This window comes from Hyaena hyaena, unplaced genomic scaffold, assembly GCF_003009895.1.
Source record: "Hyaena hyaena isolate Hyena2069 unplaced genomic scaffold, ASM300989v1 scaffold_21, whole genome shotgun sequence".
Taxonomy (NCBI): domain Eukaryota; kingdom Metazoa; phylum Chordata; class Mammalia; order Carnivora; family Hyaenidae; genus Hyaena; species Hyaena hyaena.
The window spans coordinates 241975-267546 of NW_024080653.1; the positions used below are offsets into that span (position 1 = coordinate 241975).

At 53.3% G+C, this 25572-nt stretch overlaps 2 protein-coding genes across 8 annotated transcripts in view; one reads left to right on the top strand and one right to left on the bottom strand.

Moving 5' to 3' along the window:
• Positions 1-147: 147 nt before the first annotated feature.
• NAT9 (N-acetyltransferase 9 (putative)) lies at positions 148-4182 on the bottom strand. 4 transcript variants are annotated; one of them, XM_039226471.1, is made up of 7 exons: positions 4078-4160; positions 3417-3671; positions 2395-2504; positions 1731-1874; positions 1073-1132; positions 757-851; positions 148-648 (listed from the first exon to the last, which is right to left on the bottom strand). In XM_039226471.1, the coding sequence occupies exons 2-7, from the start codon at positions 3491-3493 to the stop codon at positions 514-516; spliced, it is 621 nt and encodes a 206-aa protein (XP_039082402.1). In that variant the 5' UTR covers positions 3494-3671; positions 4078-4160; the 3' UTR covers positions 148-513. The 4 variants fall into 4 exon arrangements, with proteins under 4 accessions (XP_039082402.1, XP_039082405.1, XP_039082404.1 ...); XM_039226474.1 differs by lacking the exon at positions 3417-3671 and having other exon boundaries at positions 4072-4182; XM_039226473.1 differs by lacking the exon at positions 3417-3671 and having other exon boundaries at positions 4150-4169.
• Positions 4183-4334: 152 nt separating this feature from the next.
• TMEM104 (transmembrane protein 104) overlaps positions 4335-25572 on the top strand; it is a 58810-nt gene continuing 37572 nt past the window's right edge. Inside the window, exons 1-10 of one of the 4 annotated variants that reach the window (XM_039226294.1) lie at positions 4335-4420; positions 4870-4943; positions 5043-5168; positions 13984-14105; positions 16493-16574; positions 17064-17160; positions 17886-17966; positions 20817-20939; positions 21139-21238; positions 21635-21743. In XM_039226294.1, the coding sequence (XP_039082225.1) occupies positions 4923-4943; positions 5043-5168; positions 13984-14105; positions 16493-16574; positions 17064-17160; positions 17886-17966; positions 20817-20939; positions 21139-21238; positions 21635-21743 (861 nt within the window). In that variant the 5' untranslated portion in view covers positions 4335-4420; positions 4870-4922. Of the gene's footprint in view, positions 4421-4581; positions 4944-5042; positions 5169-13983; positions 14106-16492; positions 16575-17063; positions 17161-17885; positions 17967-20816; positions 20940-21138; positions 21239-21634; positions 21744-25572 lie in introns of those variants that run through there. The other 3 variants (XM_039226295.1, XM_039226296.1, XM_039226297.1) reach the window with 3 other exon arrangements.

A 25572-nucleotide genomic window follows, 5' to 3' on the forward strand; every position in this document is an offset into this window, starting at 1 on the left:
GGCCTAGATCATTCATTTCCAAACTTCTGCAGAACAGAAGCAGACTAACTCCTCCTGTCCTGATCGCACCACGCTGGACTAGATGCTGCAGGCTGGGCCTTCTGGTGACTCACCACAGAGGCCCAAGGAGAAAGCAGGGGAAAGTGCTGAGCAGGACACTTTACTCCAGGCAAGGGCGGCCCCTCCAGGCCCTCACCAGGCCCCCATTCACCTCTGTTCCCACCTCCACCCTGCCTCCTGTGGATTCGTGCTGTCCACTCCAGGTCTGAAAGTCCACTCCAGGCTTCTGCTGGCCTGCCCTGGAGCTGCTCATCCACACTCACCGCCAGCCTGAAGGAGGCCAAGGCAAGTCCGGCCCAGAATTTGAAGGGCCCCAAAAGAGGCCCCCAGGCTGGAGTGGAGTCAGGAGCACTCTGCCCCAAAGGCCCCCAACTGATTCAGGGCTCTGCTCTTCTGGACTGCGTGGTCCCACCACCCCCATTCACACAGGGCGGCTGCCCACAGGGCCAGCTGTCAACAGGACTCCAACAACCCATCTCGATAGCGCTTCTCCTCCACGTGGCTGGTCTGCTCCAGAAGCCACTGCCGCTCATGCTCGGTCACTGTCAGTCTGAGCGTCACCTCTTGGAACACGCTACTCACAGCCACCTATGTGAGCCAGAAAGGGCAGAGCCAGCTAAGTTAGTCACGAGCTCCAGCACCGCTGGCCCCACTGCCCAGACCCTGGCCTCGCGCCCCCACCAGTGACATCCTTACCTGCTCAAAGTGAAGCTTCCGGAACATCCGGATACTTGGTTCATTTCCTTGCCCAATTTTAGCCTCAAACTTGGTCAGACCTAGCTTGGTCACTCCTCCCAGAGAGCAAAAGAGAGGGACAGGTCACAGGATGAAGCCCCCCTCCCCTCCCACACATACACCCCTGCTCTTCCTGTCCCAGTTTGCATTGGAGGCACCTGTCTCCTGCTCCCCCACCCTCAGGCCTGAAGAAGGCCCACTCCCAACATGCCCTCATGTGCCCTCACCCTCACCCGGGCCTGGTTGCTTCTCCCCTCGTCTGCTCAGACTTCCTTACCATAAGACATCATCATAAGAACAGCCTCGGTGCCAAAGCCTTTGCCCCTGCAGCTGGGCTCTAAGAAAACAATGATGGTCACTGATGCTGTGTGCCAGGCTCCGCTGCAGGTCCTGGACAGCTAAAACCCCATTTCATCCCTCAGAGTCCTACACAGTCAGTACTATTATTACCACTGTGCAGATAGGGCAACAGACACAGAAATTAAAATGACTTGCACAAGGGCTCACAGCTTTGAGACCCCAAAGCTGACCCCTTAACCTCAGGGTGCTGCCTCAGGAGGACAGTTTTGGGGGAAGTCTGTGGACCACGGAGGACACAGTAGCGGGGCTCCTCCCACAGCATGGGAAGATGCTCCAAATGAGGTCATTTCTTGTGGGAGGGTCCTCAGTGCCCAGCTCCACACATCCCCAGCAGGGATGGAGCACCATGAAGTTTGAAGACCCCAAAACCAAAGGTTAAATTCACATCTGAGTATAACATGGGAAGTAAACCTCCACGGGTGAGCCACCAGGCTAATGGAGTGCCAGGTGGCAATGGCAGGCTCACCAATGTGGAACCTTCCATTGAGTGGAGGACCCCATGAAGCCCCAGCTGGCTCAAAGTTCAGCAGATCAAGGGCCAGAAGGGAGGGAAGGCAGGGCCAGGTGGAACAAACCTGCAATCATGACCTCGATCTCCCCCAAGGAGGGGTCCTCTGAATCGGTGAGGAAGAGGTTTACATCGCCCGCCATGCAGCTCTCTTCAGTGGTGCCTGGCCGGGCCCGCCACTTCTCTGCATCCAGCACAATGAACGTGCACTCTGAGGAGGGAGGCGACAGAGTTAGCACCCCCACTCCTCAAAGGAGGGAAGTAATGTCAGTCTTCCCACCCAAAGCAGGGAGCTGCAGAACATCGCCTCTGTCCGCCTGGAGAAAAATGGGCCCAGAGCTCCCTTTAGCTGATTACGAAGTCCTAAATTTGCCTCACGCAGGAAAACATGGTCTCCCCTGAACAGCAGCTGTATTCTCAGAAAGCAAAAACCACAACTGGGTTTGGGCAAGAGGTGTGAGGGGCAGGGCCTCAATTTACAGCCAGAGCCGCAAATGCTTTACTTTCTCTCCCAGGCCTGATCCAGTGAGTGGGGAAAACAGAAGAGTCCGTCACAGGGACCGGCTTCAGCGGCCAGAAAGAGTATGACGGTTTCAGGCACTTCCCAGATTTTCCATGAAGGGCTTTTCACAAAGTTTCTGTGGCCCCAGAAGGGCTACAGCTGGGAATGAGAAAGGGAGGGAACCAGAAGACTCTGCCTCTGGAGCCAGCCCAGGGCTTCCGCTTCTCACTGTCTGCATCGTCCCGCCAGCTCCGCTGCATCGAATACTCTTGCTCCAGGGTCAGGGGCTCGGAGGCTGTCAAACGCTGCAGCTCCTCTGATTTCATCCACTCGTGGTATCTGCAGGGACAGGGGGATGGCCTTTGGCATGCAGGACTGATTCAGAAGCACAGGTCTGAACATTTTATGAGATGAAGAAATAGATGGTGGAAAGGAGAACCCCGCAAGGCTAACACAGGGCTCATAAAAGACCCAAGGAAAGGGTTTATAGTAACTCCTAAGGCAGAGGGTCACCAGCACAAAACCCAGAGTAGGCTTGTCCTACAAGAGAACAGCAGGGGGAGGATCAGTTCTGTCTGTCCAGCTTCCCATCCATCCGGTCTCAGGAGTCAGTGCGGGGGAGCAGTCTGAATTCAAACATTCCTCAAATTCCTAAATGGAAGTATATGGCAGGCTGACCTCAGTAAGGAAGGCTGCACAGATCTCCACCATGGCCAAGCACAGGAACCCCCCAAAAAGAAAAACTGCAAGTAGAGAATACACCCCTTCATGACCCCCATCCCAGTCTACCAGACATCTGCCGATCGCCAATTGTCCCCCACAAGAGTCTGACCCTGAGACTCCGTTCTGGCCTCTTGAAACAGGAGACATCAGAACAACCCATCAGCTCAGTTTTATGACAAGCTAACATGAAGTCTTCAAGAACTGAGCATATTCACAGACACCAGAAGAACGTCACTAATTTACAACTGAGCAGTTTCTTTTTTTCTTACACACATTCTCTTTAAATAATTCCTTGCTGGAAGTCCAAAAAAGGAAGCTAGGAGGATGAAAGGGAAATGCAGGGGCATCAGTGACTTGGAAGGAACTGGTCCTCAGAGTCAGTGTCCACTTTTTTCCGTCTTTACTTCTCCAAACGATGTTTCTCCTTCTTAGAGGAAATGGCCTCTGAGATTGGGGCTAAGGAAGGCTCACCCAACTCGCTGCACCTTGGAGAGCTGGCTTGCACCCCACGGTTAGGTGGACCCTTACCTAGGCACGTGCTCTGAGGTGTAGGGTACCAGCACCACCTTCTTTCCCAGCAGCAAAACGTTCTCATTTAATCTCATGGTAGCAGGTGGGGAGGGCAAACACCGGACTTCGTTTCCTCCCACTTAGGGTGGGAGTACTGAGCCTTCAGTTCACTAAATGTCTCCTGGGGCTAAACTGTCAGAAGAATCTTGGTCCTTTTTTCCTTCCAAAAACTTCAGAGAACACTCTAGACCCCTTGAGAGAAGGGGAAGCGGGCTGGTTGAAGATAATTAAACAATCCTTGAGTCGCATCTCAGGGGGGCTAAGCCTGAGCTGCCACTTCTGCGTGTCCCACCTCGCCCAACTTGGAAGCCTCAAACTCAAGCACCGACACTTAACGCCAAAGCTCCCATCACGTGCCCCAGTCCTGAGACTCCGCCCCAGGACCAACTTTCAGCCTCGCTTTTTATTTCCAACCCCTTCTCCCAGCGACCACCCCCGCCACCTGACTCGGGCCCTACTCTCCTCCCACCCACCTACCCAGGTCTAACCAGGCTCCTTTAGGGTGAGACAGGCTTAAATTCTTACTGCCTCCCCTTTGTGTGGACCTGTGGGGTACTCTCCTCGATCCCCGCCCCTCCCCCAAACACCGGGGTCCCAGAAAGGCTCAGCTCACACCCACTCCTCGCTGAAGAAAGCGTCCCCAGCAGAGGGGGCGATCGGCCTCCCGAGACAAGCCCGGCTTTCACCACACCGGCCCGCGGCCTCCCCGCCGGCCCGCGCGTGAGAGCGCCCCTCCCGCGTTTCCGCCACGCAGACGGCAGCCGCCCGGGTCCAATCCCGGTCCCGCCTCCGCAAGTCGCCCAATCAGCGCGCTGCGCCCCGCCCAGGGCGCGCACAGGCTAGGTGGGCTCCGAACGCGGGCGCATGCGTGCTGCGCGCGCTGGTGCAGGACAGCTGGCGCCGGCAGCAGTGGAGGGGTCGGAGGCGGCGGCCGCGGCGGCCGGGAGCGAGCCGGGGTGCAGGTGTCCGGCCCGGCGGGAGGGTGGGATGGGATGAGGCGACGCCAGGCTCGGGGTCCCTCCAGGAGGGAGGAAGAAGCCTGGGGAAGGCTCGGAGAGGGGCTCTTGAGAAGAGGGGGAGGCTTGAGGCTGGGGAGCCCAGAGGCAGGGCGGAAAACAGGTTGGGGGTGGCGGGGAGCGGAGGGCTCGTTAAAAAGGAGAGTTTTGGGGACCAGGAGTTGGGTGGGAGGGCGACCTGGGAAAGCCCCCAGTTTGTTGCCTTAGGCGGAGGTGACAGTTATCTGGGCTGTCCTGTGTGGTAGTGAGCTCGCTGTTCCTGGCATTAAACGCGGATAGCCCCTTAAGAGTGTGCAAACGGGGCGCTTGTAGTGGGGGGCGCGGTACTTGGCCTGTGGGTCTCCTCCTCTCAGTTGGAGTCTGAGCGGCGCTGAATGCACTCATGCCCCGCACAGCGAGGAAGAAGTTGGAGGAAACCACCCAGGTGTCCGTCATCTAGAGCTGTCTCATGACAGATGAGGCCACGTCGGTAATAAAAGTACAGGGGGCGGGGGAGGGGTACTCTCCAGAGCTGCCCCCACCCCCGTCGAGGTCAATCAGAAAGCTGAAGTCTGCTCTTTTGCCTCAGGAAGCCACAGGAGCTGCGGCCTCGGCAAGGAAGACACCTAAAGAAATCCGGCTACGGACCGACCTTTCCTCACTTTTGGACATGGCGGGTGAAATCACAGAGACCGGGGAGCTCTATTCTCCCTACGTGAGTTTTACCTTTAGAACCTGTTTTACCCCCATGCTTGCCCCTGGCTCCCAGAGACGCACCGTGCTTCCTGGACTGTACTAGCGAGTGCTGCTGCTCTTAGACCCTGGCGAAAGCCGGGGTGAGGGAACTCCATTCAACAGGAGCCATGTCGCCGCTGTCCTGGCTCAGAGCATGTGATGGCACGTGTCAGATGCTGGTCAGAGTAGTCAAGGAAACAGCTGACTTGCTAACTCCTTGGGTTATTTATGCCAGGGCCACTAGCACTTGCAGACTGTGTTCCTGCGTGTAGATGGTGATTGACGGCTGTAGACTCTGGGTTCATTCATCTCAGCAGCTTGAAAGCACTTTGATTGCCAGCTGAACTGTAAATTGTACCGCTTTTATAGTCCTGGATGGCGTAAGAGGCAGAGAAAGCATTCCGAGGCTTCCAAGTGCTGTTTGCTGGAGTCTGTAATTAGAACAATTAGAAGGATTGATTTCTTACTGTGTTGAGTCTGCGTCACACACACACACACACACACACCCCACAGGTACGCCCAGTTTATCTTCCTTGCATAATAAAATATTGGTTGTGGTTACATCACGGACTCCTCTTGCCCAGATACCTGGCTGGAGGATTGGAATAATCAAGTGATTGACTCATGTTGCTACTGAGTATCCCAGGGAAAAGCAGCACTGCCTTAAGTAGTGGAAGTCCTCTTTCTAGAGCTTAGTTAACCTTAAACAGCTGCCCTGCTTTGCACTTACTTCCTAACCTGTGGAATCCCTGCTTTGTTTTGGCTAGCTTCGCAGACTCTAGAGCTGTGGTGTGATGGATAAGGAAGCATCTCTGAGGGGCGCCTGGGTGGCTCAGTCAATGAAGCATATGACTCTTGATTTCGGCTCAGGTCATCATCTCACAGTTTGTGAGTTCAAGTCCGTATCAGGCTCTGTGCTGACAGTGCAGAGCCTGCTTGGAATTCTCTTTCCCTCTCTCTGCCCCTCCACCATCCATGCTGTCTCTCTCAAAAATGAAATTAAAGTAAAAACATAAAAAAGGGAAGCATCTCTGAAAATAGCTGGCAAAAAGCCATTCTCACGCCAGAGGCTTCCTACTGGATCTGTGCCTTTTGCGTATGGCACTAAAGGAGCCCCCTTCCCCTCCATAATTTATCAAGGGAAGCCTTTCTTGAACTTTGGACTGAATCTAATTGTGCTCCTCTCATCTGAGAAATTGGGTAACAGCTCACGGCCTCTTCTTAGTATCAGCAGTGAAATGTCCACATTGTCCATAAAAGTTCCTCCTCTTTCTCAGAGCATCCATACGTTTAGAGATAAGAAAATGAGTTATTTCTGTAACTGAGTTTTGGAAAGAAAAACCCTTTGATAGGCTCACTTTTCTTGTGCCTCCAGTTGTTCACGTAATCATTTCACACGTCAGCATATACCCACAGGAAGCTGGGCAGGGAGGCCTGAAGGCCTTGGTGGGTTCTGCTTCCCGCCCCGTTTTCCTGTGTGTTTGGCTTTGTTTGAGGTCTGTGTTTGAGGGCCTCCTCTGGGCATTTGCCACAAACAACTGCTTGCATTCTCTTATCCTACGGGTGGAGAGAGAGCGGTAGGGGAGAGAGCGGTAGGGGAGAGATGGGTGGTGGGGAGGGTGAGGTGGTGTTAGGCAGAAGCCAGCGGTCAGGGTTCAAGGAGAGACCGTGCCTTTTTGTCCTGAGGTTTCCCCAACTCTGCCGTCCTGGGAGAGTGTGGTTCTTGATCCCTTGTGAGAACAGGAGAAGGGCACAAGGTTCCCCACCGATGGAGCCCGGAAAAGCAGTGGAAATCCCTCCACTGCGGATACGGCTTGGAGTCTCCCCGCTCAGCACAGGACAGGCAGGAGCCGCCCTCAAGGTCTCGGGAAACCGGGACACTGAGCCCTTACTTGGTTCGCGAACGTGCATCGGCCCGTAACCGGGGTTCTTCCGCACACAGAGCCTCTCGCGGCCTGTGTTATCCATCCGTCAGTTCTTTCCCGCTTCCTGGGTGTTAGGGATGTTTGCTTCCAGCATAAGATAGCTGTGCCGGGCAGACCAGCCTCACAGAGGACTCACGTGACGGGCCCTCTCGAGGACAGTGCTGGATTCAGAACGCAATTCAGGCCCGCATGCCACCCCCACCTCCTCAAAGTGACCTCGGAACAGGCATGTCTGTTTCCCTATTTACGAGGGCCGGGAGCGGCTCAGGACTGCGGGCACTCTGTGATCCAAATGGAGGATGACGTGGACCCCCACCTGCATGAGGGTCAGCTGCCGAGGGTCCCTCCTGCCGGCCAAGCTGGCCAAAGATCGTTGCTTTTGCTTTCAAAGGACAGGCCACTCGCTTCCGCATCTCTTCTGCCTTCTGTTTCCTTTGACAACTGTCTTTGGGGAAGCGGACGAAACCGCCGCTAGCTCCTGCCTCGTGCACGCCTGCGGGTGAGGCCGCTGGGCGAGAGGTAGGGCAGCAGGAATGCCGCACTGACTTCCCTAGGGCATGAGACCAGGTCCCCCATCCCAAGGAAGAGTGGAGAAGGGGAAGAGACGGTTTAGCCTGAAGCGGGGCTTTATTCTGCTTTCGGCCCCACTTTTCAGGAGGCTGTCCCCGCAGAACCGTCAGGTAACCAGCAGAAGAGAATGTCTCCTTCCTCTTCCTCTTGCCTCACAACTACCTTTGACCTGGCTTGTGGCCTAGCTCAGATCTGCTTCCTGCTCCATAAATCTACTCCTAGTTGGTCCTCACTGGCATCTTTACTGAGGGCGGGAGGGTTTAATTCTTGCCAGGAAAGTGAAGAAGTCTCATGCTTTCCTACAGGACTCCCTGAGCCCCACTAGGCCCAGAGTACAGCCTGTGAAACTGAAAAATAGCGATAGTGCAGGACAAACGTGATTACCCATTTCTGCTCCCAACTGCTAACAACGTATCCCTGTTAACTTCTTTGTAAAGTTCTTAAAGGTTTTTTTTTTTAATGTGTAATATTTTAAAAATTTTTATTAGAGCTCCACACCCAGCACGGAGTCTGATGTGGGGTTCGATCCCACAACCCTGGGATCATGACCGGAGCCAAAAGCAAGAGTCAGAGATTTAACTGACTGAGCTACCCAGGCGCCCCTTAGAGGGTCTTTTCTCACCAAGACTTATTTGAAGTATCTGTTGGGAGTGTGTCTTTATCAGCAGTGGTTCTCAGCTGGTGGTGGTCTTGCCCCTCCCCCCACCATCTCAGGACACTTGGCAACATCTGGAGACATTTGTGATCATCACAGCACAGGCTCAAGGATGGGGAGTATTGGAGCCTAGTGGGTGGAGACCGGGGATGCTGCTATGCACCCTACAGTCCACGGGACAGCCCCACAACAAAGAAGAATCTGGCCCCAGCTTCAGGCAGAGACCCCTGCTCTACAATAGACCCCTGACCCTTACACCTCAAGACCTTCAGGTATCACTGAATTCCGAAATGCCGCTTCTATTGTTTTGTTTCCTTACAAAACTTTTGGCTAAGAACTGTCACTTTCTCTTTACTTCTATCGCGAGAAACTTCACCGAGGCCATTTTCCATAAAGAGAAAGGGTCCACCTTTCATGGGGCAGACCTGCTTAGAAGGGCAACATGCAGAGAACAGAACTGCAGGGAGGGATGTAGGAACACGGGCCAGACTTGTTTTAATCCTTCTGGGGTCTGTCTGTGTGATCACACTGAGACCGTGGTGTTTGCCATGGGACAGAGACTGTGAGGCTCACGTGAGAAAGGACCTCGCCAGGTACAGTCAGCTCAGGCAAGGATTCCTAGCTGGAGGCTGTGTGCCGGGCACTCGGAGAAGCGACACCCAGGCCACGGTGAGCCTCAGATGCAGCAATGGGGAACGAATGAGTACACCAACATCGAGAACCCAAACCAGGACATATGTACTCTTGCCTAGGGGTTCAAAAGCAGGGAGCGAGACTAGAAGGACTTTATGGCGGAAGTGGCATTTGCATGAGTGCTGGGTGGGATTCGAGGGGCTGGTGGCCCATGCCAACTGTAAGTGGACTCTGAGCAGAGCTCTTTCCCGTCTACAGGGTGCCTTCCTGTCCACCCAGATGTGCACTCCACGCCTGCCTGGAAGCCAGTCTCTCCCTAAACCACCCGGCCCCTTCTCCCTCCCAGCATTATTAAAAAAAAAAAAAAAAACGCTGAGAGAATGGGCCCCAATTTGTGTGATAAAAAATTCAGCACACGTTTATTTTAGAAAATTTTTCTAAACGTAGAAAAGTGCAGGCTGCCTGGGTGGCTCAGTTAAGTGTCCGACTCTTATTTCAACTCAGGTTGTGATTTTAGGGTCATGGAATGAACCCCCACATTGGGCTCTGCGCTGAGCATAGCGCCTGCTTGGGATTCTATCTCTCTGTCTCCCTCATCTCTTTCTCCCTTTCTCCCTCTCTCCTTCCCCACCCCCGTCTCTCTCTCTTTCTTGTGTGGTCTCTCTCAAAATAAACTTTAAAACATACGTATATGTATATATATAGAAAAGTACATGTTTCAAAGAACAGGGAAGTAAAAATGAGAGATGGGTAGGTGTTCCCAGAGATGAAGTGTTCTGTTGCTGTTTTAAACAGGAACAAGCGGTAAAGCAAACTGTAAGTCAGCCCGTGTCCTAGAGCACAGGAAGACCCGTTGGGAGTGGCAGTCACAGCCCAGGCTGGAAGTGATTTAGGTTGTGAGCGAGAGTCTGACCAGAGGTAGTGACAGAAGACCCTTCAGAAGTAGAATCGCGAGGGCCGGGATCCCCAGAAGCGGGCGGGCAGGGACAACTAGAGACAGCGGATCTGAGGTCTGCAGAAAGGCTGATGCGGAGGTGAAGCCGCTGGACCGAGTGAAGTTGCTTCAGAGGGAAGAGAGACCGTTTACATCAGAGTGTGAGAAGGAATAAAGACTAAGAAAGTCATTGGAGTGGGCGAATCGGAGATCACTGGTGATCTTGAACGTAGTTTCAAAAGAGCTCTGGGGATGGAAACACAAAGTACAGAAACTTGGAATGAAGGTAGAGGAAATAGGTAGCTTTTTTGGTGAGTGTGGCTAACGGTAGTGAGAGGATTGTGGGTTTTTTCTTTTAATGTTTATTTATTTTTGGGAGAGTGGGAGTAGGAGACAGGTAGAGAGAGAGGGAGACCAAGAATCCCAAGCAGGCTCCATGCGCCGTCAGCACAGAGCCCAGTGCAGGGCTCGAACCTGAAAACCATAAGATCATGACTTGAGCTGAAGGCGATGCTTAACTGACTGAGCCTCCCAGCCACCCTGAGACGGTTGTGTTTTATTTATTTTTTATTTTTTAATTTTTTTATATTTTATTTATTTTTTAGAGAGATAGAGACAGCATGAGCAGGGGAGGATCAGAGACAGAGGGACAGAATCCGAAGCAGGCTCCAGGCTCTGAGCTGTCAGTACAGAGCCCGATGCGAGGCTTGAACCCACGAACCGTGAGATCATGACCTGAGCTGAAGTCGGACGCCCAACCGACTGAGCCACCCAGGCACCCGAGACAGTTGTATTTTAAAGGTATCAAGCACATTTATAGGCAGAGGGGAGGAGCTCCTAGGAAGATTTCAGAAAGAAGGACTGAGCCCAGATATTCGGGTGCAGGAGGGACACATGTTCCCCACAGGCAGAGAAGGAGTTGGGAGGATGCAGACACTGATTTTGGAATGAGGAGGGAGTGAGGCTGGGGGAGGGCACGTCAGATGGCCTCGGTCACCTCCATGACATAGGATGCAGCCTTCAACTGAGAGAGGTGGGGGTCAGGGGCTAGGGCTTGAAGAGGCTGGATGGTTTGCCATGGGAAATGCCAAGAAGTCCATGATGGAATAAAGAAAATCGATGTTGGACCACAGGTAAAAGAACCATTGGTTTATGGTGGAACCAATCATTATAATTAAAATAAATAAATAAAATAAATAACAACTTAGGAACTTTTAGCAGCTTCATATAGGGAATAGAGGAAGCAGGATCTGTCCGAGGCCTGGGTCCGGAGGGTCAGAACAGGGGAGGGTGCGTGAATTGTGGGTTCTGGGTAGAAAGTTCTTTGTGGAACTCAATGATGTAAATCATTGTAAATGATGCCGAAGAATGTGAGTGAGGCCAGAGTGGTGGTGGGGGGGGGTCTGCCTGGGGAGGGGGGCGCTGCCAGGAGTCTTCAGCTCAGAGAAGCGAATTTCCTGATCGAGGATCTAGAAACAGGAAAATTACAATTAACAGCTAGAGTCAAGGGGCACCTGGGTGGCTCATTCGGTTGAGTGTCCGACTTTGGCTCAGGTCATGATCTCGCGGTTCATGAGTTCGAGGCCCGCGTTGAGAGCTCTGTGCTCCAGCTCGGGGCCTGGAGCCTGCTTCAGATTCTGTGTCTCCTCTCTTTGCCCCTCCCTCACTCAGGCTCGTTCTCTGTCTCTCTTTCTCAAAAATAAATAAACATTAAAAAAAAAAACTTAAAAAAACAGAACAAAACAGCTAGAATCAAGTTGACGTGAATGAGAGTTTAAAACGTGAAGTAGTGATCCAGCAATTGCTCTCAGAGGCTGGTGGTCAGGGGCCATGGAGAGGGTCTGCTGGTGGGTACCTGCCTTCCTTTTGGAGGGATGAAGTAGCATCAGATGGTGGTGCTAAAAACCACTGAACTGTGTCCTTTAAAAGGGTGATTTTTTAAATGATGTTTAAAATTTTAATTCCAGTATGGTTAACAGTGTTACAACGATTCAGTTCCGTACAACCCCGGGGGCTCATTCTCACAAGCGCACTCCATAATCCCCATCCCCCCACCACCTCCCCTCTGTAACCATCAGTTTGTTCTCTGTGGTTAATACTCTGTTAGTCTTTTTTTTTTTTTCCTTTTCTCATTCATTTTGTTTCTTAAATTCTACATCCAAGTGAAATCATATGGTATTTATCTTTCTATATTGACTTATTTAGCGTTATCCTCTCTGGATCCATCCATGTTGTTGCCAGTGACAAGATTTCATTCTTTTTATAGCTGGATAACCTTTCAGTGTGTGTGTGTGTGTGTGTGTGTGTGTGTGTGCCACTTCTTTATCCATTCATCTATTGACGGACACTTGGGCTGTTTCCATTAGTTAGCTGTTGTAATGCTGCAATTAATACAGGGGTGGATGTATCCCTTTGAATTAGTGTTTTTGTATTTTTTGGGTAAATGCCCAGTAATGTAATTGCTGGATTGTTATGCCCAGATCGCGATCTCCCCAAAATCCCAAGACTGCCAAGGAGTCCAAGTCACATATCCAAAAGCAAAGGGCGTTTATTCAGGCTTAAGCTCGGGCTCCCAGACCTCACCAATGCAGTGGATCCGTGCTGAGAGCCCCAAACAATGGAGGAGTAGGGTTTTTATGGGGTTTGTGATGGGGAAGTTACCGAAGTTGTGGCATGGGAACAATGATCCAATCATTATTATTCAACATCATTGACAGCGGGTTTAACCATGCACATTGTCTAGAGTATTTGTTACTAGAGTATTTGTTACTTTTGGCGGGATCCAATTACAATGTTTAGAGTACCTTTAAATTCAACCAATCACAGAGAAAGCCTAGGGACTTGTTAGGAAACTAAAAGGTTAACTTTAACATTAGGTAACAGGGTCCTATCTATAGTTTCTATCTATAGGCCTCTCCCTTAGTAATGTGGAGGGTGGTCGCTGGCCTTTCCTGATTGGGTGTTGCAAGGGTGGTTTCTCCTGCCTTGGGTAATGTGTAACTGCCTGATAGTTTCGGGGAAGCTGAAACTTGGGCCTTCTAGTTTAGAGGGGAAACTTAAAGCCTGTCATGGAGTCAGTTTGGTTTAGACTTGTGTCATTACAGATCATAGGTAGTTCTATTTCTAACTTTTTGTGGGACCCCCCCATACTGTTTTCCACAGCGGCCGCACCAGTGTACAGTCCATCAGCAGTGCACGAGGGTTCCTTTCTTTCCACATCCTTGCCAACGCTTGTTGTTTCTCGTGTTGTTGATTTCAGCCATTCTGACGAGTGAGGTGATGTCTCACTTGCATTTCCCTGATGATGACTGATGTTGGGCATCCTTGCATGTGTCTGTAGGCCATCTGAATGTCTTCTTTGGGGAAATGCCTGTTCATTTCTTCTGCCCGTTTTTTAATTGGACTATTTGGGGTTTGGCCATTATATAAGTTCTTTATACATTTTGGATGCTAATTCTTTATCAGATATATCCTTTGCAAATATCTTTAAAAGGGCAAATTTCATGACATGTGAACTGTCTCAATTTTCATAAAAATCCCTGAAGTTAGTGTGGGCAGGATGGTAGGGAAACTGAAGCAGCAGTGAGTGTTGACATCCCGAAGGAGAATGGCAAGAACGGGCAAGAGCAGAGTTGGGTCATGTGCTGGGAGGTCTTGGAAGAGTGGAGGTGTTTTTAGGTCAGCACTACGGTTCATCCTTGTACCGGGTCCCCCAGATGTGGTGGTGTGTCCTCAGGAAGCCTACAGCCTGGCTGGGCAGAGAGTTAATATCTGAGATGAAGCTTTGAGTAATAGGAAATGGCAAGTGCCCAAAAGCAGAGAAGGAACCGAACACCAGAGCCCTCTTGGAAGGTCCGACAGAATGCGGGACTTTAGCCTTCCAAGTATTGATGTTCGCTTCCCCAGCATTTGGTTGCACAGCATGGCTCCTTAGAGCCTCGGCAGAAGTCTCCCTTCTGACCTGCTTCTCTGGCCTCCCTGCCTCCAGTTTGGCTGTCACCCAGGGTCATCTTCGGGAGCCGCTGCGGGGAGAGGTTAATTAACTTCAGAGCTTGAATGTCACTTCCGTCGCTTCCAGGTGGGACTGGTGTACATGTTTAACCTCATCGTGGGCACTGGGGCACTCACCATGCCCAAGGCCTTTGCCACCGCCGGGTGGCTCGTCAGCCTGGCCCTGCTGGTGTTCCTGGGCTTCATGAGGTAAGAGGCTGGCACCCGGGGGCTGGGAGGAGGCTGCCTGGGAAGTCCTGACTCCGTGCCTGGGGGGCGGGGAGATGTCCACAGTGAATCCTAACCAGGGTGGCCCAGAGACAGGAAAGGACAAAGGTCTCTGGGTCTCGTGCTAGCAGAGCAGTTACACAACGTGATCAGTTAAGAATCAAGACCTCCAACTGGGCTCTGGAATGTTTCACGTGGCGCTCACATTGCCTCTCCGGCTGGTTGACCTCCCGGGTTGTGTGCTTTAGTAATGGTACCCTCAATTTTTGTTCTCTGAGAAAATAGCACCTGGCCACCGAAAAAGAATCTGACAAACATCTACGGTGATAAGAGGAGGCAGTTTGGAATTTAGAATTTGCTTAAGATAGCCTGCAGAGTAAGTGATTAACACACGGGCAGGCACATAATCACATGTTAATCTCATCCCGCCTTGTGCCTGGCAGCAAATAGGTGGCCAGCGCCCTCCCAAGTTTTCAGGGGCGCCTGCTCCTTGAGCCAGATGTGTGGGGTTCACCAGCTGGTGCTTCACAGGGAAGATCCTACTTGAGGCTCCTCTTAGGGATTCTACGTGCAGGTGGGGAGTCATTCGGCAAGTGCCCCAGACGCACAAGGGAACGCGTTTCCAGGTAGCATTTCCAGGGCTGCCAAAAAGAGGCGAGGAAACACCTGGAAACATGCCCCCAGGGGGACCTTCCCTGGGAGAAGTGACACCAGGCACTGTTCTTGGGTCAACAAAACAAAGATCCCTGCCCTCAAAGACTTTGGGGAAAACGAATCAGGAGTCTGTTGGAAGGTGATAAGGTGATGAGTAACTTGGAAAAACCCTATGGACCAGAGCAGGGCGGGGCATGGGGAGCATGGGGGCGATGGCAGCTTCTAGTAGGTAGTGTAGTCGGTGGTCCCAGAGGGTAGCAGTTCCGCGGATGGGAAGGAGGCAGCACTGGGTGGAAGGATGGGACAGGTTACAGGTGAAGCAACTTGGGACATAGAAGAGGCTGGATGGGAAAACACTCACATTTCTCTTTCTTCACCCATTTTCTTTTGGGGGGTTTTGTGGCCATCCTTGGCTTATTATGTCCTGTAAGTCCTTATCCTTCTGTGACTCTGCTGTCCCCTTTAAAGGACCTTCAGCACAGTCATCTGTTTGAATGGGAGGTGATTATTGGGGGCCTCCAGGTAGGGGTGGCCACGTCCCCTCCCTGCTCAGCCCATTTATATTTGAACATGATCGATGAGTTGGCTTTGTGCAACCATGAGAAGCCTCTTTATGCCTTAACTAAGATTGATTCTACTTTTATTTGCAAAAAGAAGGGAAAAATCTGAAGTCCTCAAAATGGTCACTTAGGCAAGATCATGAGAACCCTTTCTAGAAGGTGCTGAGGCCCTGGAATAGGAGTTTCAGGACTGGCTTCCCTCCGCCCCCCAAGGTGGGGTAGATGTGGCTGAGTGGTCAGCCTGTGGCAGATGAAGGCACCTGGGGAGGGCTGGGCTACAGCTTCAAGGAGGGAGAGGACTGTGCCATCTGAGGCTGTTCAGCAGGGAGAGACTCAGCCCTTGGGTTTACCAGCAGGAGGGGGGCTTTCTCGGCAGCTCTGCTCACAGGAGCACCCCTGCGCTCCAGCTCCGGCTGAAGTCCGGGCCTCTCCAGCTTCTCTAAGAGGAAGAGGAGAGAAGATGGTTTTGCACTCTAGCTTGACTCCTCAGCAAATGTGTGGTGTCACCTCTCAGTGTCCTTTTTGATTCGAGCCGTAAAAATGCAAGCTTATTTTTACATTCGCGGCTAGGTTATTAAGGAAAGTAAAGGTACTGCCAAAGAGGGAAGGAAGGAAAGACAGAAACATGGAAGCACATTCTGGAGCCAAATGTCCTTTTCACTTGTCCGTGCTGTGCCCCATCCGTCAGTGTATGGGCCTGGGAGCTGACTGCTTGTCTGTGTCCCAGCGCGGAGAGTGGACAGCTGCCCGCCGCCCTTCCCACAAGCTTCCAGAAGGCCCATTGTGACTCGGCCTCCGCCCGCTCTGCCCCCAGCCGGCCCCTTCACGGTGTGCGGTACCACATCGCCCCGTGTCCCCTCTTCACCCGGGCTCACGCTTTACCCCCGGCCCCCATCAGCTTATTTCACACCCCTCTCTCCCGTGCATCAAAACATATTCTAAACATAGACAAGGACATGAAGGCAAGCACGCAAGGCGTCCCTTATGCGCACACATTTTATCAGGCAGATGCATCCTGAAAGTCCCCTAGGGAACAGCTCTCAGAAGAGAGAATGTGCTGTGCTTGTTGGTCTTGAAATGGTTCTTCCTTTGTCATTGTACCACCTCCGACCTCCCACCTGCCTTTGGCAGTTAAACTGCGGCCTTTCCCCACAGCTTTGTGACGACTACCTTTGTGGTAGAGGCCATGGCCGCGGCCAACGCTCAGCTCCGCTGGAAGAGGATGGAAAACCACCAGGTGAGTGTATCGCCCTTGGCTCCGGGCAGCACCTCCGGCCAGTTGTGCGCCAGGAGGGGCAGCTCTCAGGGGCCAGGTCCTTCCCTCCTGATGCATAGGCAGCTCATGTCCACAGCATGCCTCCAAGCCCTTGTCCTGAGCCAGAGTTTCACAGCCACATAAGCCACTGAACAAACACAGGCGGCCTCTGCTCCCTTAACGTCATGTCGTGAGTCCCCTTGACCCCCTACCATGAGCTCACTCGTCATCCTGAACCTCTGTACCCCCAGGAACAGCACTGCAGCCTCAGATCTGACATCTATCTGAGTGTGTGTGCCTTCTCATGTGACCGCATGGAGGTGTTGAGAGGTGCCCCTAATCTGACACCTTCTGGAAAGAAATATCAAAGGAAATGGGTTTTCCAGTTTCCTACGGGATTTCTGTAGAGTTATGTGCCCCTCCTTTTTCCTTGTTTGTCCTCCACCCTCTCCCCACCCCACCCCCTCCTAGGAGGAGGAAGAGGATGACTCCTCCACGGCCTCCGACAGTGACGTCCTTGTTCAGGACAACTATGAGCGGGCAGAGAAGCGACCCATCCTGTCAGTGCGTAAGTTTTGGGGTTATGGGCCGGCAGGCACCTACCTCCAGTCCACAAGTTTCTTCCCTTGTAGAGAGAGCAAGGGGGTCTCTCTGCAGAGACTGTCTGGCCAGAGCATGAGCTGGGGGCCCAGGCTTCCCCTTGCTGGCTCCACCACTTGCTGAAGTTCACGGCTCAGTTCTCCAGGCACACTGGAAGCTCGAGCAAATGTGGGGTGTCCAGTTCATCCTCCTGTCCCCCACTCACGTGTGCCTGACAGGTCCCTTCCCGGTCCAGCCGAGCCAGGGCCCCGTGACCCAGCTTTCCTTCTCCCCTCCGCTACGAGCATCCCTGGGATCCCTTTCCGTACACCATTTTAAAACTTTTCAAGTGGGGAAACATTAGAAGTTTCCCCAAGAACTTGAAATGCTGGGATACCTGGGTGGCTCAGTTGGTTGAGCGTCCAGCTCTTGGTTTCGGCTCGGGTCGTGATATCGTGGTTTGTGAGTTCAAGCCCCGCATCAGGCTTTGCGCTGACTGTACGGAGTCGGCTTGGGATCCTCTCCCTGCTGTCTCTCTGCCCTTCCCCCACTCATGCTCACTCGCTCTCAAAATAAACATAAAAAACATTTTTTTTTAAGTTTTAATTGCTTGAGGATTTCCTCAATCTGGAGAATTTAGTGAGCTTAGCACCCCCTCCAGGAGCTTTTCCGAGTGAAAACCACTTCCCCTCCCTTGTTCTTTTGGCTCCACAGAGAGACGCGGATCTCAGAACCTTTTTGAAATCACAGACCGGGTGGAGATGGGACAGATGGCCTCCCTGTTCTTCAATAAAGGTACGCGTTCTTTCTCAAGGTGGGGCGAAGGCAATCCGATAGACTGACAGCTAGGGACGGGGCCGCCGGTGTCGGCCAGCTCTCAGTGAGTTTGCGAGGCCGCCAGGCTGGCCGAGAGGCCCAAACCACTCACATTGCTTTCCTGGATCCCTCTCCGCTCATCAGCATGGGGAATAGAGAGGCAGCTCCGTGGCCACCCTGCTCGGAGAGGTCAGGAATCCGAAGCAGCTTTCCAAGGAAGGAAGCCAGTGGGGCTGGCTGGTAGTTTTGTGCCTCTCGCCTGATTGCTTCTGACTTGTCTCTCTTTCCTTCTGGACTGTTCCGTCTAGAACAACACAGGGCAGCTACCTGTGACCATGGCAGGATACACCATGTACACGCCTCTGTGTGTGTGCGCCTCGCTCTCTCTCTTCCTCTCTCTCTGTCTGTCTCGCCACCACCACGGTGGCCAGCAGAGGGCGCAAGGAGTCCACACACAAGGTTGCTGTCTGGGAATCTAAGTGTGTGATCATGACCCCTCCTCACTCTGCCTGCTCCTTAGTGGGACTCCCTACATCTGAAGGGACCTCTGCCCCCAGCTCGGATGCTGGGTCGCTGAGTGTTCAGTGACAACACCGTGTACCTCCCCGGCAGACGTCCTTTGGAAGATGTGCTATTTAAGACTTTGGCTTTTCAGTGCCCAAACCTGTCTGTTTCCCCTTTAGAGATAGTCAGACGCATCTCAATAAATCCTTGTCTTTGTAAGGATCTTATCTTTGGAAGATCTCTGCCCCTTGGTCCCAGAGGGGTGGCATCTCCACTGGCTCTTTCTTGTCTCGAATGTGGCTGCAGTAACTTGGAACCTGGGGAATTCTAGAAACTAGAGTCTCCTTGACTGCTTTTCAGGACATGAAGCATTCAGTTTATCACTGGTGGTGCAATCTGACCATCCAGTCTGGAATATTGTGCTCCTCAGCCAAAGATTGCCTGAGGGTCTGGTTCCTGCTTCCCTACCAGCCTCACAGAGGCTTCCAGAATTCATGAAAACCAGACTGGTTGTGTCCCGCGCACTCTGTGATTTTCTTTTGCTCCATTCCTATCTCTCCCCATCTCGTTAGACGAAGATAAGAGCGTACACATTTCCCCTGGCAGCCGCACACATCCCCCTGCAAATGCAAGCTTTGGAAAGAAAATGCACCTTTGAAGCTTCCTTTCTGATGAGTATGTTTTACCATCCGCCCTGACTTCTGTGACAGTTCTAGGAACCCGTGGTTTGGGTGTTTTTTCTCCCCTCCAGATGAGACTTCTAGTTTACCCAAGTCTAACAGAAAAAGGAGCCCTTTCATACGAGAACTTAGGGGACACTTTCTCCTCTGCTTAGCATTTCCCACGCTCGGCACTGTTGACACTTGGGCTGGGTCCTTCTTTGCCGTGGGGCCTGTCCTGTGCGTTGTGGATGCTGGGCAGCATCCTTGGCCTCCACCCACTACGTGCCAGTAGCACCTGCCAGTCGTGACAACCAAAACGTCCTCGAATGTTGTCACATGTCCCCGGTGAGGATTGCAAGGCAAAAACACTCCCAGGGAAAAACCACTGCTCTGCTCTATGCCTAATTCGTGGGCAGTTCTCTTTCCCCCTTCGGAAGGAGCCCCACCCCCCACAACAAGCCCCATTGGGGTCCAGGCTCACTTGTGACCAGCAGTGCCAGGCCTCGTCATTGCTGTCTTCTTAGGAAGTTCATTGATCTTCCCGTTTTGTGTCTAGTAATGAAATTTATTGATCAGGGAGGGCCAGTGGCAGTTTGTAACCAGAGCTGGCACTGCAGTCCACAGGCGAGTGGAGGAGAAGGGTAAGTGGGGAGGGGACAGTACCTCTCCGCAGAGAACACTGGTGTCAGAGCAGAAAGACAGGCTGGAGCACGGGCTGTACCTGGAGCCTGGGATGTGAGTGACAGCCAGACCCCAGGGGCCACTGAGCTTGGACATTGACTTTGTCTGAGGCCCTACAGAGTTCTTGCAAGAACCGTATTTTCCTAGTCTTTTTTCCCCCAGACTCCTAGGAGCAGAGCTGACCTCAAATAGCCCAGGAGGAATATGTCCCCGGCTTTCCCCTTGGGGACCCTGGAGGCTCTTCAGAGCCACCAAGATTAGAAGGGAGCTGTCACTTCATTTTTCTTTCTATTTTCCGAGAAGGCAGCAACTTGAGACCAATGACATCAAAAATGAGCAGTCAGTCTGAACAGGAGTTTGAGAGCGGCTGTCTGGGGGCGTGACCCTGAAGTTGTAGGGCCCAGACGCTTTTTTCAGAGCTTTTACACCTGGTCTTTAAAGCTGGAATTGCATATGGAATTTAGCACGGGTACAGTGATTCTCATTGTGCAGGATTGGAGATAGTCAGGGACTTGCCAAGGTCAGGAAGTGAGGTGAGTAGCATTGGGGCTAGAGCAGCGCCCCCACCCGGAGGGAGAGGAGAGCAAGGTTTGCCTCTAGAGGGAGCGTCCCGTGCACCTTCCAAACAAAGGCAGTGTCCTCCCTTGCAAACATTTTGACAGTGAGCTCGTCTTAAGGGCCTCCTCCTGCTGCCCCCTCTGTCACCAACACCCCCAGCCACCTCTTCCTGTCCAGGGCTTGGTGAATAATCAAACTCAAAATGAGGCACTTGGCCTTTGGAAATCAGGGGCTTTTTACCCTCTTGATTTCAGCATCAGAAGCTAGACCGTTTTTTGTTGTTGTTGTTATCTTTGCTTTTCAGTTCCTTACCACCAGCCTCTATTGTAGAGTCGTGTGTTTGGCTGCAAAGGGGGCCCTGATCCAGGGGCACTGGGGTTCAGCCTCCTGACTCAGGGTCCCTCTCCTTCTCCTGCCCAGCCAGGTTGTCCCAAGCGTGAAGGCCCCTCTGAGCCTCCTCAGCCAGCCCTCCCCTCCAGCCCCCCCGCACCCCGCACCTGCCTGCTTTCGGAGCGTCTGATGCCCCAAGCCTCACTCAGCCTCGCAGGTGAAAGTCCGGGGCGCCTGTGTCTTCTGCCGGATCGCAGCGTAGCCAGGCAGCACGGGCCACGGGACGCCGTTGTTTTCTTTATGTAGAAAGTAAACAGCCTGAGAAAGGAAAGCTATGGAAGAGGTAGAAACTTCACCGTCAGGAAGGACCGTGGGCATCTCTGTGGCCCCCTGACCAGTGACTCTTTTCCTTTCAGTGGGGGTCAACCTGTTCTACTTCTGCATTATCGTTTACCTGTACGGGGATTTGGCCATCTACGCTGCCGCCGTGCCCTTCTCCCTCATGCAGGTGACTTGGTGAGTATCTCCCTGCCCCCCCCTCAACCAGTTGGGTAAGAGCTGTTGGTAGAAGCACAACTCCAAGCAAACTGTCAGTATCTAAAGGACGGAGATGCCCAAGGCCCTTTTCTACATGCACCGCAGCTGGCCGTGCACTCTGCCCTTTGGAAATGTGCCCCTCGTCACTGTCCCCCTCCCTTCCCCATTGGCAAGATGACTAGGATTCCCACCAGGGGCCCCGGGAATAAGTGGCACCTGCCCTAGGAGGAGAATGTGATTCGTGGGGAATCAGGTGGTCTGGCCCTGAAGCCGCAGTGGGGGGAGCGGAGGCTCAGCGGTGGCTAATAGTAACATTACGTCCTGTCTGCTTCCAGCTGAGCGGGGGCCACACTGAGCCACTCTTCTCTTTATCAGCAGCGCCACCAGCAACGAGTCCTGTGGTGTGGAGGCCGACGCCAAGCACAACGACACGGACCCGTGCTGGGGACCCCTGCGCCGTGTGGATGCCTACCGCATCTACCTGGTGAGTGGCCTTGCCTCTGCCCGGCCTGGGTATCTGGGGGCATTTGAACCAGAGAGGAGGGTCTACACAGCTCCACGCTCTGGCTGGTTATGGGGCCACAGTCCTGGGCAGAAAACATACCATGTTACTGAGAACGCGGTCTGCGTGTGCTGGTGACCAGGCCTCAGTGACACGTGGCTTGCATTTGGCATTTGGGTCGTGCCAGCTCCTGGCCCTGAACTCTTGTAAATTTAGCTCTGGGTTTGAGGGACGCCCTGAACACAGCTCTTTAAGAGTGTCAGAACTAATTTTCCAGAGAGTTGCCGTGTGTTGGCCTAACCCCTGGCCGGCCCCCGAGCATATGGTAGGTGCCTGGCTTCCTGGCTGGGCAGGACTGAGCCATCTTAACAGTTGGCCCTGACCACACACAGGCTGTCCGGATAGGGAAGGATAAGCCCAGCTCTCTCCCTGTCTCCCCTCCTCCCTGCAGACAAGGGAAGAAGATGAATCTCCAGGCTGTTCTCAATTGCTCTGTGCCATGGGGGTTGGGGGGCGGAGTTGGAGCTGAATACCACACCAGACGGGTCTTGGGTAATAAGATACGAAACCAGAGTCAGTTATTTATCTCTGCCTGCTTTGCAGGCGGGACTCAGAGATGCTTCCCTTTCCCTCCTGCGGCATCTATTAATATTCTCTGCCTCCTCTTGGTCCTCCTCAACCCTGACACAGATTTAGGTGTACAAAGTGACACACGGTTTGACACGTGGCCATTTAGCTGCTGTGGTGGGGAGGGGAGGCAGGATTCGGGAGAGAGCTGAGCCTTTCAGGCAGTTGGCCTCTTTGTTACCCGCCCTGGCAAAGGCTTGCATAGGACCCGCCAGCCATGTCACCTGGTTCGGAGTTTGTTAACCCAGGGACACTGAGGGGTGGTTATGCCTTCCCAGGCCCGCCCCGTGGACCTGCCGAAGGAGTCCTGTGGCCCAGGCCACGGGAGAGATTGGTTTTCCTCTTCTGTGTTGCTGGAGCGGTCGGATGGTCTGCTGTTTCTCTCGCTTGTTCACCTATGGCTAGAAACTTGGCTCTTAGTAGAATCGTATCTCAGATCCCCTCCCGCTCCTCCCGCCACCCCTCCACAGGTCTGGTGGAGATTCCATAGCAAGTTCTTCCCTGGCACTGTTCCCCACTTCCCCAGCCTTGGGGAGGGGTCCTGCTGGGAGAGCAGCCCAGCTGAGGCCTCTTAGCATCTTAGTATCTCAACAAAGCGTCGTTGATAAAATTAGCCAAAGTGGTAGTGAAGTGTAAGGACCCATCTGAATCTCTTAACTGGCTGTAGGAGGAGGTAGAGGAAAGGGTCCAAGAGGTCAACACAGACATGTCTCGGGCAGGGGGCCAGGCCTCCGGGTCTTTCCACAAGAGGCTGTTAGACTCTGTGCTGAATTCGCCTGGCACGGCCCCTCCCCAGCGACAGATACAGAGTACTGGGAATATTGGCTGCTGCCATTTGCCTGGTAAATTATTTAGGAGCGTTATTATTGCCTTATTAAATTGTTCCTTCACTTATTCCTGTAAACCTTCCACATGACGGGAGCCTCCCTCCTTGAATCTCAATAGCTCCCTGACCGAACAGAAGGCGCCATTCAGGAAAGCAGACAGGCATTAATTACCACCTTCATCTTTCAGATATTGCTCTTATAACTCATAGGGCTGATTGCCATGGGGCCTGCCAAAGCTACAGAGATCAGAATTGGGGGGTGAGCAGAAGAAGAGCCCATTCTCTCTGGGGTGTTGCCCCCCCCCAACCTCCCGGTCCACCGCTGGGGGCTTGGGTTTGCCCCTAAGGTATTCAGTTCAGATGTGCTCTTCTGCCTGGCTTTGAGAAATTCAGGGCAGACGTCTCAGAAGTTTGGCGTGTGGCTCTGAAGAATGCGCCTCCCGACCCTCAGTGCTGGGTGCTGTGCATCCACCTGTGGGCCCACCACCCTGCATGAGCTGGAAGGGGTTTTCCTCCTTGGTCCTGAGCTCTGCTGCAGGTGACAGGGGCACCTTCCCCTCCGAAGTCTGACCCACAGGGCTTATCCCTGTGTCTTCATTCCGTCGTCAGGTGGCCTCTTTAGATCATTAGGGAGTGGGGGTGTACCTCCCCCTCCCTGCCCCTCAGCCATCCATCCCTTCTAAAGACTCCCACTAGGCCTCTTGCTACCAGCGTTCTCTGATTTTGCCAGCAGCCAGACTTCACCAAAAGATGGGGCAAGACGGCAGACAGCTTTAAAGCACCCCCACCCCATGCACAGTCACCTTGTCTCAGGAAGAGGAGGCACCCATCCGGCCGGCATGCTTCGAAGGGCCTCCTAAGAACCATCTCTTCATTGCTATTCTGGGACAGCACATCCTGGGAAATAAGGATACAGGCTTTTTTATTTTGTGATTTGATTTCCAGAAAGTCCTCTGGAAACGATCTCGTCTGTGTCTTCCTAGGAATGCTACTGAAATGCACACACAGAATGAGAATATTTGGGATGTTAGCTGTACCCAGAGGCCAGCCTGTGTGTGGCATCACGATAAGAAGGGAGCTTTCTCCACCAGCGGCCACCAGTCGCTTCCCAAAGCCCTTGACTTTAACAAATGGAAAATTCCTCCTCCCTTCCTGCACCCTGCGACCTCCGTCCACATCCTGTGATTGCCAGTGCAGCTGACATGAGTCAGTCTCTCTCTCTCTATCTCTCCTTCCCTGGAGCAGCCACAGAACAGGGTGCTGGGAGGCAGGGGTCCAGTGAGTCACATGTGCTTTTCAGCGGCATCCCTGTAAGCTGCTGCAGCTGGAGCCACCAGTGAGTGACCTGGGCCATTGCAAGGGCCCGTGAGAATTGACATCAGGACCTGCTGTCAGCTGGCTTGGATTCTCAGAACCACCACCCCCACCAGCTGCCCCTGCTGCTGCTCCTTTGAAGGATCAGTGGGAAAGTGTTGGGCACCCTAACTCTTTCAAACCAGTAACCTGGCCTCCAGGCTGGGGAGTATCTTGGGATTCTTTCTGCAGAGTTTCTCCAGCTTCGCTAGGAAACAAAGTCAGAATTTAGCATTTCGTTCTCTCCTGTGCAATGAGGGGCCAGGGACCAGTGGTGACGTGGAAGGATTGCGTGCAAATCGGTTCTGTCCAGGAATCCAACCGTCCCCAGTGTCGGGAGGCGGGACGTCTGCTGCCGTCCCCTGGATTCCAGGCCACTGCCAAGTGCTTGTTTCACTTCCTCATCCCTGCAGTACCTCCCAGCCTGTCACTCGCACCCCTTGCCCCGGACCTGGCCCTGTCATTGCCACAGCCTCCAGAGTGTCAGGGAAGCCCCAGGGCCACGGTGGGACTCCCCGAGTGCTGAAAGCTCACGGTTTGCAGGAGTGGCCTCTGCCTCTTACAGGTGGGCAGACGCTGCTGGGTGACCGGCAGCCCAGCAGGCACCGGCCGGGCAGAGCCGGGAGCGCAGATGGTAGAGCGGAGGTCATCCTGGCTGGAGACTCAGCTACAAACTGACGCTACCAAGTGGGGGCCCCTTGTGGGGTGCCTTGGGACAGGACAAGGTCACCCTGGCTCGCCATCCCGCCTTGATACCGGAGCTGTGACATCCACCTCCAGGGCATGGGTGGCTCGGGAGAGAGATGGCAGCGGGCAAGCGCCCAGCGGGTGACCTGCCACCCTGTGCCAGATACCACCTTGAAGAAGCAGGGTGTGTGTTGGGGGCCAGGGAGGAGTTCAGGGAGTTCTGTCTGCTGGACTCTTCCTAGAGGAGTCAGCAGTGTGACTGGGCTCAGGGTACCGTTGGAAGGGTCTTCCTAGGCCTTCACCCAGAGTCCCGGTTTC